Consider the following 13,231-nt stretch of genomic DNA (forward strand, 5'->3'; position numbering starts at 1 on the left):
GGTGTTATCAGAAGCCTTCCTTGTATCCTGCCAAATAGACATAAGTTGTTTGGCAGCTGAAGTGGAGCGACCCTGTACATCAAATATTCTTTTAAAAGACACAACTAACTCAGGGTAATTGTGTACTATAGGCATTTGTGTCTCCCAAAGGGGATTAGCTCATGCCAATGCCATGTCCGAGAGTACGGAAATCACAAAGTCCAACTTACTCCTATCAGACGGGAAGGCCTGAGGTACCATCTCCAGATAGATACTAACCTCATTCAGAAAACCTCTGCACTGATTAGGGGAAGCGGGGCAGACCCAATCATTGCCTCTAGGCAACAACGGAGTCCCCAGTTAAAGATGAAGCGGAAGTGGCAGCTGCTATAAGGGCAGCCTGCGCCATTGGTAGCTGAGATGGTGGAGCCAGATGCGAATTACGGATCAGGTCCAGCCTGGTGAAAACATTCAATGGATTGCCTGTGCCTTCTGGGTTCATCCATATTGTGATGTAGGAGTGTATACCAAAAGACAAACCAGGATCAGGAACCAAGAAGGGTACTCAGACAAGCTGGGGTCAAGAATACGGATCAACGATGTCAGAAACACGCTAGGAATGAGGAGCCAGGAGAAACATCAATGGAAAACGAGGTAATCCACAGGTAATTAGGAACACAGGCGAATGCACTTGCACCCAGGAACAACAGAGGGGCAAAGAGGAAGTGAATCTTAGCTGTTCAAATAGCCAGAAGGGGCTGGCTGTGGGCTGGATAATGGGTTGGTCCAAAGGAGAGTAGCAGTGGTAACTAAGGAGAAGAAATTACCAGACATGTGAATAACCCTGATGGGCTGTTAATTAGCCTTCAGCTGTAAGCAGAAAAGCAGCCAGACCATAACACTAACTGGCCCAAATTGAAGGGATCACGACTCTTCATAGAGACCTTTGATTCGGTGCTCCCTCGCACTGTGTGCCGGCGATTAATGGTGAGAGCCGGGATATGATCTCACATGAAGAGGAGAGTAAAAGGGGGAAAATAATGTGAAGTAGCGGCAATTATGAGAAAGATGAGCGATAAGAAATAAGAGAGATAGGGATACATAAAGAGGAGAAGAGATAATGAGAAAGGGAGTATGTTTGTGGTTTGAATGTGTTTGTATGTTAGGACAAGTATGTGTAGGAGCATGTAAACATGTGACTAAAAGCGAAGTGTAATCCAGGCTCTTTGTGTGTAAGGGCAAGTGTGAGTATGCATGTGTATTGGTATACATGTGTATGGGCAGCCATTTGTAGTGTATATGTAAGCATTTTGACAGTCTTTCCATTACTATTGCTATTTTCAGCCTAAAGGGAATATAATGATTCACCCATGTCAAAACCAGGGGTACTATTTAGCATATTCCAACAACTGTTAAAATGCCCACCATGAACCATGTCCACGCTTGTCCCTGGTTAAAATAAGTATGTGTGTGTGGCTATCAGTGTACATGTTTCAAATAGTAACCACTGTTACTAATACGCACTCCTTCAAAGAAGAGATGATCAAACAAAGTGTCAGCAAAAATATACTATTGATCCTTTATTTGGTTCCATAGTCCCATAGTAAAAAAATAATTTATCAAACAAAAAATAATAAACATACCAGCCATTGGAACCCATGAATATTACAGCAATGAAAACCTGCTTAACGTGTGTTGCACTAGAAGGTGCTTTATCAAAAGGAGATAGATACTAACCTAAGAAGCTGGGTTAAACCTGGAAAGTCCTGATGAATGGTCAATAATCAAATTTATAAACCGTGGGGCAGATATGTTCAATTTCTGCATCTCTGATTAGGAAACAATGTTACACTGGGTACCTAGTAAATTGAACCAGACTGATTGTTATTAGAACCTACTAAAACACATTTAACTGATTCATGACAATGGATGATTTTATGTTTTGTAACATTCATGACAATGGCTGTTTTAACATTCCTGCGGTGCTCTTGTTTAGTAATTGTTTTTTTTTTCAGGAAAAGAAGGATTGTCTTTAGATACCATTGTTTTATTGTTTTTACCATATAAATGATAAAATAAAGAATATAAAAAACACTTTTTCTTACTTTTATTTTTTACTCATCTACAAAACCTAATGAAAAACCTGCTAAATAGATTCTTTTATTTTATTATCTGCTTGTGTAAGTTATAGGGCAATAAGTACAAGTAGCATATTGCTACTTCAAAACCAATTTTTTCAAAACTGGTCATTCTGCCCCATGTGCTTTTTGTGACACCTTAGGTCAGTTAAATTTACACCATCAAATCATATATTTTAGAAAACTAGACACTCCAGGGTATTTCAAATGCTAGTATTTAACTCTTTTCATGCACTAATTCTACTACCAGCCTTTTCAAACTTTGTGGTAGTAATTTTTTTCCACACACATTGTACTTTTGGTATTTTACAGCTTTTACAGATTTTACAGCTCCTGGTATATGTCTGTCACGGAGGCCTCCGTGCCATGGGCCCCTGGAGTTTCCACAAGTACCAGAGACTCAGACTGTGGAGCTCAGAGACAGATTTGGGGTTACTGCATTTCGGGAGGGGGTTTAGGTGTGGCTTTACTCTCCATTGGGTCAGGACTTAGAGGACAGAGACCTCTATGGCCAGTAAGTATACCTGGATCTGATATCCAGCAGGTTTCAGCCAGAAGTCATGGAATCGCCCGTGTTTACCATCCTCCCCCACAGACTACAATAGCGACCCCCTACTTGGCTGAGTGCAAATACTGAGCCGTGTGCAAAGGAGGACCTGATGAAGAACTTTGTGTGGTTTGTTGTGTCTTTTGTATGTAAATTACTCCTTGTACTGTTTGAATACCCCTGTGTTTCAAAATAAACTGAGTACCTGTGTGACACGGGGCACCTCAACCCTAAGGAGCAAATATGCACAGCAAAAAATTATGTACAAAATATGTGAGTGCATAACCAAAAAAGCAAAAAAGCATACTCATTCAGATTGCTAGAATAATAATGACCAATAAGTACACAAAACAAAGCAAGAATTCAGCCCATACCTAACGAATGCCATTCAAAAAACACCTAAGGCGTAAATATTGAGGAGTCTCCTTCTATGTCAAAGTAGCCCAGGTTTGGGGAGTCCTATCTATTTTTATGGCTATATTGCTTACCAAGGAGCTGAATCAGTGTGACTGCACTAATCTGAATATTGCTTTAACTTGCAATCAGCCACTTACCATGACACCTATCAAATGAGGAAGTATGTGCAACACCTTTCAAGTGTTATAATTGGTTTTAGATAGAAAACCATGTTCAAGCACTATATGAGCTTAGAGAAACCATGCCAGTGCTCTGGAAAGCTAGCAATCTAATTAAGTACAGGGTCTTCTCTTGTCCCCTCTGGCCTTGCAGAGATAAGAAATGGATCTCGCCTCTGATATTCTGCAGGAGGAGGATATCTTTTGAGAGAGAGAAAGTTTTCTTTGAGAATGTTCTGCTCCTTATTAATGCTTGGGGAAAAGAAATATCCATTCATTATTCATATCCATCCAGGGAAAGGACAGTGCAGGACTGGATAAATCCTCACCTTGGTGACAGGAGGTGACAGAGGCTTCAGTTTTATGGCTTGTGCCCGTCTCTTCGTTGTGCTGTGGGCCAAGCTGGAAGAGAAGGATGCTCACTAATGACCGTTGTGATATACGTATAACTGCTGATTCTGTGACATGAAGAGGCCTCTGCTGAACATTGTGTTCTCTAGAAAGGATCAGAAAAAGGGGACATCTCATGGAGTGCAGGATGGCAGAAGGGGGGAGGTGGGCGATAGCAGAAACTAAATATCAGAGGGATTCCTTCCAAACAGGGCTGGCAGAGTAACATAGGGACATGCCTTCTCAGTGGAAAACCGACAATCAGAAGAGATTATAAAGGGCCCCAGACAACTGCAATGTCCCACTGCGGTGCCGAAACACACACACACATGCATTATAACACCAATCCAATAAGCTATCTTGACCTACATTTTGCTCTGTCAGTCACGGACCTACTGGAATGTGCCCTGGTATGTTGATGCCATTCTTGACATGGTGTGATAGGGAGACACTATACATTTTTGGATAAACAGTCAAGAGCACAGTTCAAACTACATCTTGAAGCCAGGGTTGGGTTTAAAAACTTGCAAACAGTGAGTTCCTCCTGTCCATTTCCTACAGGCTAGTTCACCATTATGAGCGTCACACTCCACAGTTACTGAAAACGGCAGCTTCCGTTATTAGCTAATCTAGTCTGAGAATGATGAGCATTTTAAACCACATCTGCTAGGCTATTTAATAGTGCTTAGGGCTGCAGAAACACATCACAAGTGGTGGCTAGCATCGAAGCCCGGTAGGGGACATAGAGCATTTTGCCTCATCTTGGATACAAATCTAGACACAGAGGGAGTTCCATGTATCAAACAAAAGCTGTTATTTTTGTTCTAGCTTAAGATGGATACAGTGAGATGCCTGGAACCTTTTTCTAGACTACTGTGGAAAAACATCAAAGAGTGCCGTAAACCAATTACGTTTAGCTGTTTCTGTATCTTTCCAGCCCACTCGTAATATGTATACACACACAACTAAAATAGAGGTAGCAAGTGTGTATAAAAATAAACAAGAACAAAATAAGGATAGAAGGTCATAGTGGTGCCAGATTCTGTCAGAGAGTCCACAAAACTGTGTTATAATTCGAAAGAAAAATGATCTCCAACTTATGGCTTCTACTTTCCTGAGATTTCTTGTCCCTGACTTGACTATGGATCCCTGGATGACCATGACAATGGTTGCGAGCTTCATTTAACCCAGCTAAGAAGTACAGACTGGTCATGCTTGGTTAAAGGCCCAGTTGATTTCAAGGACAGCTGAATGTCATTGCTATCTTTCCATGAGCATTGCCTGACCATGCTGTTCGTGACAGGACTACTCAATCTCGACTATTTTCTTTTTTTTAAACAGCATTGCTTGTTTTAGCAGTTTTGAAAGTATATTTTGTACAAAGAAGGTCATACTTCAAAACAGCCAAAGCCTTAATAGGCCCCTAATGTAATATTAAAGCAGTAGGCCCGTGCCACCAAGAAATAAACTGATGAACTTTGTTTCACTTATTTCCTCCCACATACATGTTTACATGTATAAATCCATATATATGTAAAATATGCCTGCACACACAGGCATGCCAATAGTTTAGGTATATACTTATGTTCAAATCTATAAAATGAAAATGACAAATTCTAGTCACATGCAAGTATTTTCCCTAAAAAACCTCTTCTGCTCAAATCTGCCTTGCTTTACTCCAAAATCTTCTTCTCGCTCCCTCCTCCTCTGCAGGGACCTCTGAAAGCGATATAACCAGTTTCTCTGTATTTTTATTAGCCTTGTGGAACAATAAAGAGTGAAATCTTGGTAAATATGCATTGCATTAATGGATTATGCTGACACGGTTCTTCTCTGGCCTTCGTGAAATGAATAACTTTACAGCATGAATAAATCTCAGCGCAAGGTCCAGTTCTCTCATTAAACCTGCCCCAGTAGAGCACGGCACAGGCCGCAGTATATTGACTCTTTGTTTATAGTATATATACTGGTTCCGCTGTAAGTGAAACACTCCAGCTTGCTAAATCCTACAAGCTTAGAAACACGTAAATACATGTGTTAATAGGTGTACACTGAACTGTAAATGTTAATAAGTCAACTGGTAACAGGTAAGCAGAAAAAAAGGTCTTGAGATCATTTTTTAATATAAGAACCAGAACTGACATTCTAATTAAATAATTATTTTGTATTTTTAATAACATAATACCCACATTTTTCCTGGATACAGTTATTTTATAGAGGAAAAAATACTATGCTGCTCAGAATACACATATGTTATTCATATATAAAGAATGTTGAGAAATAGCACGTATGTATGTGTGTATATGTATAAGAAACCTTGGGTGTGGTGGAGTACAACTCCTCTAATACCCTCCAAGCCAAGAATTGCATGTCTTAGGGCCAGTGGTGAAAAGGAAATTTGAACGGCATATTCAATAAGACTCACAGTAAAAGGAACAGAAGAAAAGGTCATCTAGAATAGACAGGAGCGAAGGCAGAGATAATGGAGGGGCATGATAGAGCAGGGGTATCAAGAGGAGTGTATAACGAAATTGGACCAGTCACAAAAACTATAAATATTCTCTTAATTATTTAAGGATCAAATGTTCATCAGGTGCCCTCTTTAGAAAGGACAGTCCCACTGCTTTGAAACTGAATTTCATTCCGGTCCTGGTTTCATTAATTCCCGAGGAGCTCAAAATATTTTGGTGTGGTTGCTTGCATGTAACACCACTCTACTATAATAAAATTATTTGTTCTTAAATTACTGGAATTCTGTTTATAGTACACCTTGTTTTTGTTACCAGGTTCGAATATAGCACATCTTTGCTGAATCAACGTGTACTTAAACTAGGCAGATAAGGGACAACTTTCTGGACGGCAACCTAATATTATTTTAATACACTGGATGAAAAATGGTTAATTTCTATGCGCTGCATGACCTGATAATGACTTATGCTGTGAAGAGGTTAACTGGGAAGTACATTTACACCCAGAAAAAAAATTGGAATAGCAAAACTAAAATGCTGATGTTAGAAAAAAATAGATATGGGATCTTTGGCAAGAATAAAGAAAATTGGTCTTTGCACAGAGCTACCTTACACTACAGCTCATACATTATGTTCGAACTCTAGAGGGTAGTATAATGGATTGTAGATCAGTAATGAAAAATTGCATTTCTGTTTCAATAAAGGGATATGTCTATGCTTAGAACGATGCAGAGAAATCTAAGCATCTTCTGGATATTTTATCCCCTCCATTTATGGAGTCACATAAACTAGGATAATATTTTATGGTGAACGTTCCACAGACCTACGCATACACAGGGTAGAACAATTATTAACACAATTGTTCGATTTTTCTATTTAATTGTTCGTTATTCACAAATTAGGGAATGTAAAGTCGTCCAGTAATTGCTGAAACTCAGATTTAATTGGAGTTGCAATTCAGCAGCTACAGACTGTCCAGCTCAAAATGGGTACACTACTGCAGGGTTGGTGGATTTTAGAGGAACTCTAAAGTTTAAGAACGGAAGACTATGAGTTATGTTTTAATTACAGAATGTTCTGTTTTAGATTGTTTAGGGAATTCTTCAATTAAAATTGCATTGGAATGCAATTGAGAGACCAAATAGAAATTCATAACACACTTTCTGGATCCACCAAATACATGCATCTCTGCCACCAACAGCATTACCTACGATCAACTGCATAAAGGCAAAGATGGGCTAGCCGCAATCTATTAATTAACAGGCTTCTTTCTAATTTATCAGATGCTCATCCAGCTAGATAGTTTTCTTCTATTTTGCTTCTCCTCTTTCTGGTCTCACCTAACTCACCCTATGTTATATCTTATAATAGCGTGGCTTGCAAAACAAGTGAAACAAACCTTAATAAGCGTGACCGAGACTTATTCACCAAACCATGGGCAGATTAACAATGGGCTGAAATGGGCATTTGCCCCAGGATCCAACTTGCTGCTTTTGTTGCCTGCACAGCAATGCTTGTTCTGTGTACTGTGGGGACTCAGATGAAGGCCCCTTTTGGTGCATGCAGTACACAAGCACCAGATTAGGTTCAGAGATGGCAGGGGGAGCATCTCACTTCCTGTCATGTGACAGGACCAGCCACTAAGAAGCTTGTTTTGAGGTCATGTGCTTAACATGCTTTGAAGCTGCATGGCCCACTGCTTCTAATGCAGGTAGGAACTTAGATCCAGGTGTACAGAAGTCAGTGTTTATGTATCTGTGTATGCATGTGTATTAGAAGACTAAGTAACAAAGTAATATATGTTATGGCATATGTAAAGATTTATTTTTATAATGTGTTTTGTTTGGACATTCAGCTAGCTAAAGTTAACTCATTCAGCTTTGTGGAAACAAAAACTTGCTTTGATGCCTCATTACCTTTGTCCCCTTCATGCCACATTATACATGATACCTGGGGACGTAAGAGACAGGGGATCCTAAAACTAAAACATTTGCAAATGTAAGTTTCCTACTGTGCATCCAAGACCCCGCTAATCCACTACCTCTGTCTCGAAGGAGGCCTCTTGGAACAATGCTCTCCGGTGCATCACTTGACCTGCCCTGCACTCAACAAGAGATTGGCCTAACTGGACCAGATACGTGATGTTTAAAAGATATTTACCAAAAACAATATACCCAACTGAATATTAGTGTGGTCTATTCTATTCACATCTACTAGCTTCCCTCCAACTGGATCAGATATGTGAAATATATATATTATATATAGTTATACACACACTGGTACCAGTTGCACTGCGTTATTTATATGTGTGGAGGATACGAGAGATCTGCAGTATGTAACATCAAACGAGAGACATGAATAGTAATTGTTAGTGTGAAACGAACATTTAAATTCTATCAAACACACTTCCTGAGGTTGACTGCAGGGAAAGCAAGATATTCGATTCCTTTGAGCCTCTGAAGATCTCGATTTTTGATTCTGAAAACGGTCTGCAATTGAAATATCTCAGCAGTGTGGAACAAAAAGAGAGCATTACAGCATTTTTGATATAATATATATACACACACACATACAAACATACACACACACAGACACACTTTTCTTCTTCTCTGGCCTTTTATCCCTTGAGGGAAACAAGGAGCAGAGGGGGAGAATATTGTGTCCAGCAGAACCTGGGAGAGGGTTTGGGATCAATAGCTGTATCAGCGGGATTCCGCTTAATGAAGGTTTCTTCAACAGTGCAGCTTTCTTGCTAATAACAGTAGGTATTATAGATGGCCGTGTGGAGCAAAACATCTGTAGGAAAGACAAAATAATTGCTTCGTTTTGCTTTAGAAAGGATTAGGAAGAATCAAAACCCACAGCAAACCGTTTTACTTTGAGGAAGTTTAAGGACAGCTTTTTATTCATCCTCCCCCCTTCTCGTGTTTGTATTGAGTTAGATAAATCATTAATATCTCACCACGGGGTGAGGAGTCGTGGTTTGTAATACACAATGAGCAGTAGCTTTGAGGTCAATGATACAGTGCAGGGAGATATGTATGTACAAGGATCTGCAAAGTGCCCACGACATGTGTTTGCAATACTATGCTCAGATTTCTCTCTCGGCTGAGACAACACATATACACATATATATACACATATATATACACATATATATACATATATATATATATATATATATAATTTGCACACATAGGACAAACAAGACGGTCCTGTAATCACAAAGTATTAATGTTAACACATATGGTACAAATAGGCAGCTGAAATGTGAATTTCAGATGGTACACAAACAATAGATGGCTTTACAGTTTACAGAACAGCGCAGAGCTACACAAATAATTCAACAGGTTTTCTTGCAGCCAACCATACATTAAAATATATGTAGCTTTATTTTTGGTCTGCACTTTGTGTGTAAAGGATTTTATAGGTTGGAGAACTGCCTAACCAACCATAAATCTCTATATGAATATATTTTTGTGCTGAATTGTCCATTTCATTGGTTTGAATATTATATATACACACACATACACACAAACTTTATATAAAAAATACACCTGCTCATTGTACTATGTGCAACATAACTTCTTTTTTATCATCTGCTGTTCCATACAATTTCTCCCAGAACCTATTGTTCAATGAAGCACTGCTCTATAATTTTAATGTCATGGTATTGTCGTTTTTCGATTTCTCCTACCACTCTGATGTAAAATAACATTAGAACATTTTCTGGTTTCCTCACATCACACTTTAAAACAAATAAAACAAATAAATAAATCAATTATATATATATATATTACACACACACACACACACACACACACACACACACACACACACAGATACACAAAATGTATTGGGTTTTCTTACATGGCTTAACCATACACAAAGCGCATGTTTCAGATCACATAAAAAAAAAATTAAATACAAATTTACCTTAAAAATGTATATTTTATTCATATGATATTGTACAGTAACATAAGTTCTTTACTATCCTCTCTCTAAGGCTCTGTAACACTTGTTATAACTGGGCACACGCTGCAGCGAAGGTTTACAGTATGATTAAACAGAAGGCGTCACATGTTATAGGCACAGATAGAATTGTTGCATATTCGTTGTACAAAGAACACATATAATGCATTGACAGAGGGACTCAAATAAATAGACAAGGTGAACAGTGACATCGCTATTACCATTATACACACTAGTGAGAAGATGCTTAACCATTTCTCTGCCAGAAAGGTTGGCCGTTACTGTGCCAATGAGGCAGTGAAGGGGTTAAGGATGTTTCAAATGTACAGCCCTTCACACAATAAAGCGAGAGAAAAACACTAAAGTAATTTAAAAATATACACTCTGCAATCTATACGTGTTTATTAAAGACAGTACAGAGAAATGGTAGCATTTTTGCAAGACAATGGCTTAAAACGGGTGCCCAAGGCTGCGTTACGATTCATGTATTTTCTTACAAACAAAACCGCTCTTTGGCTGCATAGGGAGATTAAATACGTTGCATATTCTGAACCAAGTGTACATGTTTTGCTTTATTTTTGTAATATAATTTGACATACGGTATGTCTAAAACTATGGCCAGAGACAGAATATTGTTTATTTCTTCTCAATGCCTGCAAAAGGCGTTTAAGTGATATGTTACCTTAAGGGTATGTCAACATTCGGGCCCATATCATTTCAAACTGCATCTGTTAAGGCAAATATAAACATGTGCTAATACATAGAAAATATTATTTAATTAGCCAGATCTCTTTGGGCATTGAAACCATTTATATCTAAACTGCAGAAGTGGACGGATACAGTGTGAAAAAAAAAAAATCACGGTTTTAAAAGAAAAAGAAACATTTTGCGCTACTTATCTGGTGTTGGGACACCCCATAATCAAACAAAATGCAACATGGCTGCATCAGCCAGAGGATTAGTGCAATGCATTCAACACTTTTTCGTCAAAGATAAAGGTGAAGGACAGAATATGAACTTTGAGTTATTGCTACTAAATTGAAAATACCAAAAGTAATCACCCTTACCAATTCTAGATCGATTCAAACGGGAAACATAGAAAAATATGTATATATTACTGGCCAGAAAGTTTCTTTGAAAATGTGGTTTTAATGAAAAATATTGCAATTATAAGGCACCTACTGGGAATTAATTCATGCCAATAGTTGATTTTGGTCCTAAGCGTTAGTTCATCTTAAATAAAATAAATCTATGTGTATATACTTCTATTATGTCTGCTGCAACCTAGCGCTAGCCAGATTATTTATTTATTTATATATATATATATATATATATATATATATATTTATATATATATATATATATATATATATAGAACTGCAGAGTTAGTAAGAGAGGAAATTGACTCACTTAAGAAATAGGATTTGTATATAGCAAACAAAAAAAAAAAGATTTACTAATAATTACCATAAATCTTTGGCTTTGAGATAAATGCTGTTGTGGTGAAAATATAAAATATACATAAAAGACATTTTACATATAAAATGTAAGATAAAAAACACAACAAAACATTACATTGCACAAAAGTTTACCTAAAGATGTAAAAAGGCACATGTAGCCTTTATTACTACTATAGGGGAAAGAGGGTAAGCAGCATGGTTAAAATGAAAATCATGATTTCTCATCTCCTGGTGGCTGTTAATGGGTTAATGTGGATACCAACTGCCAACAAATGTGAATCAACCAGCAAGTTAACAATTACTTCAGTTAATTCACCAAGCTGGCAGCTTATGTATTTTTTTATTATTATTATTATATTTAGTACCTCTCTAAAATCCACCAGAGGCTTAAAACCTTTTGAGGAGATTAAGTCAAGTTTTGTAGTCTTACTTGTAATCCTGTTTATTGTTCTTTTAATGTTTTACACATCTTCCTATTCCAAACCATATTTTGATGGGGTACCTACTGTGATACTGCAAAACAAATCCTGTGTGTTTGTAAAGGCATTTAATAGAATCACCATGAGATATACCATTATTTCTGGGATGATACATTTATCATTACTGCAAAAGACTGGGTGTGTATGAGCACCAGATTCCTTCAGTGGGAAGTAAAACAGTATTAAGGGAAAAATACCCACTAGCAAAAGCCCCAAATGGCTAACCTTTGCTACCAAAGGGGTCCGTGCTACAGACCTCTCCAGTAACATAGGACTAATAGAATATGGGTATACTGCCCCACAATAGGTCAATGACTGGGGCAGGGAGACTCTGTGCTGTACCCCGGTTTAGCTGCTGGCGTGCATGCGTTTTGCCACCTCGTAAACATAAGTGACATCTGGTCTCTTCTCTGGGTCTGGATTGATACAAGTGTTCACCAGCATTCGTAGCTTTTGTTGAGAAAAAGAAAGGGAGACAAAAACCAAATGTTAGTACTTTGCTTACTGCAACTTTAAAAAAAAATAACGCATACAGGCTTAGTCCTAAAGAGCTGACATGAACCATCCAAAACCACAGAACTTTTGTTAACATATGTTATGAATATAGCATTACTGGGACTGGGGTTTTACCACCATAGTCTACCCCATGGACAGGACACGCTCTCATCTATGTATTTGTTTGCAATTTTGTTACTGTGCTGTAATAATCGATAGGCGAGGACCTAGGAGTTCCTATTGTTTGTTTAATGAAGGACCTCATCCCAGCCTAGATCCCTTGAAAATGTATACTCCCCCCAAAAAAATGGGTCTAATGAATTTAAGAATTTATATATTTCCCGTGTAATCTTATACTGACAAAATTATTTTACTACATAGTACAACCAATAGAAGACAAACTTTCTATGTCAGGTTAAAAGGATTAGATCATTTGAGGGCCTTAAACCCTTAAAGTTTAAGTTAAAAAACAAAACCTTCATTAGTTTCTTTCAAGTTTCTTCTTAGTCACCCCCTGCTAGAAAACAACTCTAAGCCAAAAAAAGACCTATGTTAGGGAAATGCGTGCATCATTATTAAAACTATTCATAGTAAAATGTCCACCACTTAATCCAGCAAAAACCTGGACAATCAGCAGCGTGGCTTGCTTAGAGAAATCAGAAGCCCATCTGAAATTTAGTTCACTTATGGTAAGCGGGACAGACAAAGGACACCATCCCATGAGGCAT

The 13,231-nt window shown here is 38.0% G+C and overlaps 1 protein-coding gene across 3 annotated transcripts in view; it reads right to left on the minus strand.

The window, feature by feature from the left end:
* Positions 1 to 10,701: 10,701 nt before the first annotated feature.
* The window catches only part of NEK7 (NIMA related kinase 7), a 32,233-nt gene continuing 29,703 nt past the window's right edge, over positions 10,702 to 13,231 (minus strand). For all 3 annotated transcript variants that reach the window (XM_053470226.1, XM_053470223.1, XM_053470225.1), the window contains one exon: positions 10,702 to 12,458. In XM_053470226.1, the coding sequence (XP_053326201.1) occupies positions 12,357 to 12,458 (102 nt within the window). In that variant the 3' untranslated portion in view covers positions 10,702 to 12,356. The remainder of the gene's footprint in view (positions 12,459 to 13,231) is intronic.

This window comes from Spea bombifrons, chromosome 6 (assembly GCF_027358695.1).
Source record: "Spea bombifrons isolate aSpeBom1 chromosome 6, aSpeBom1.2.pri, whole genome shotgun sequence".
Lineage (NCBI taxonomy): Eukaryota > Metazoa > Chordata > Amphibia > Anura > Pelobatidae > Spea > Spea bombifrons.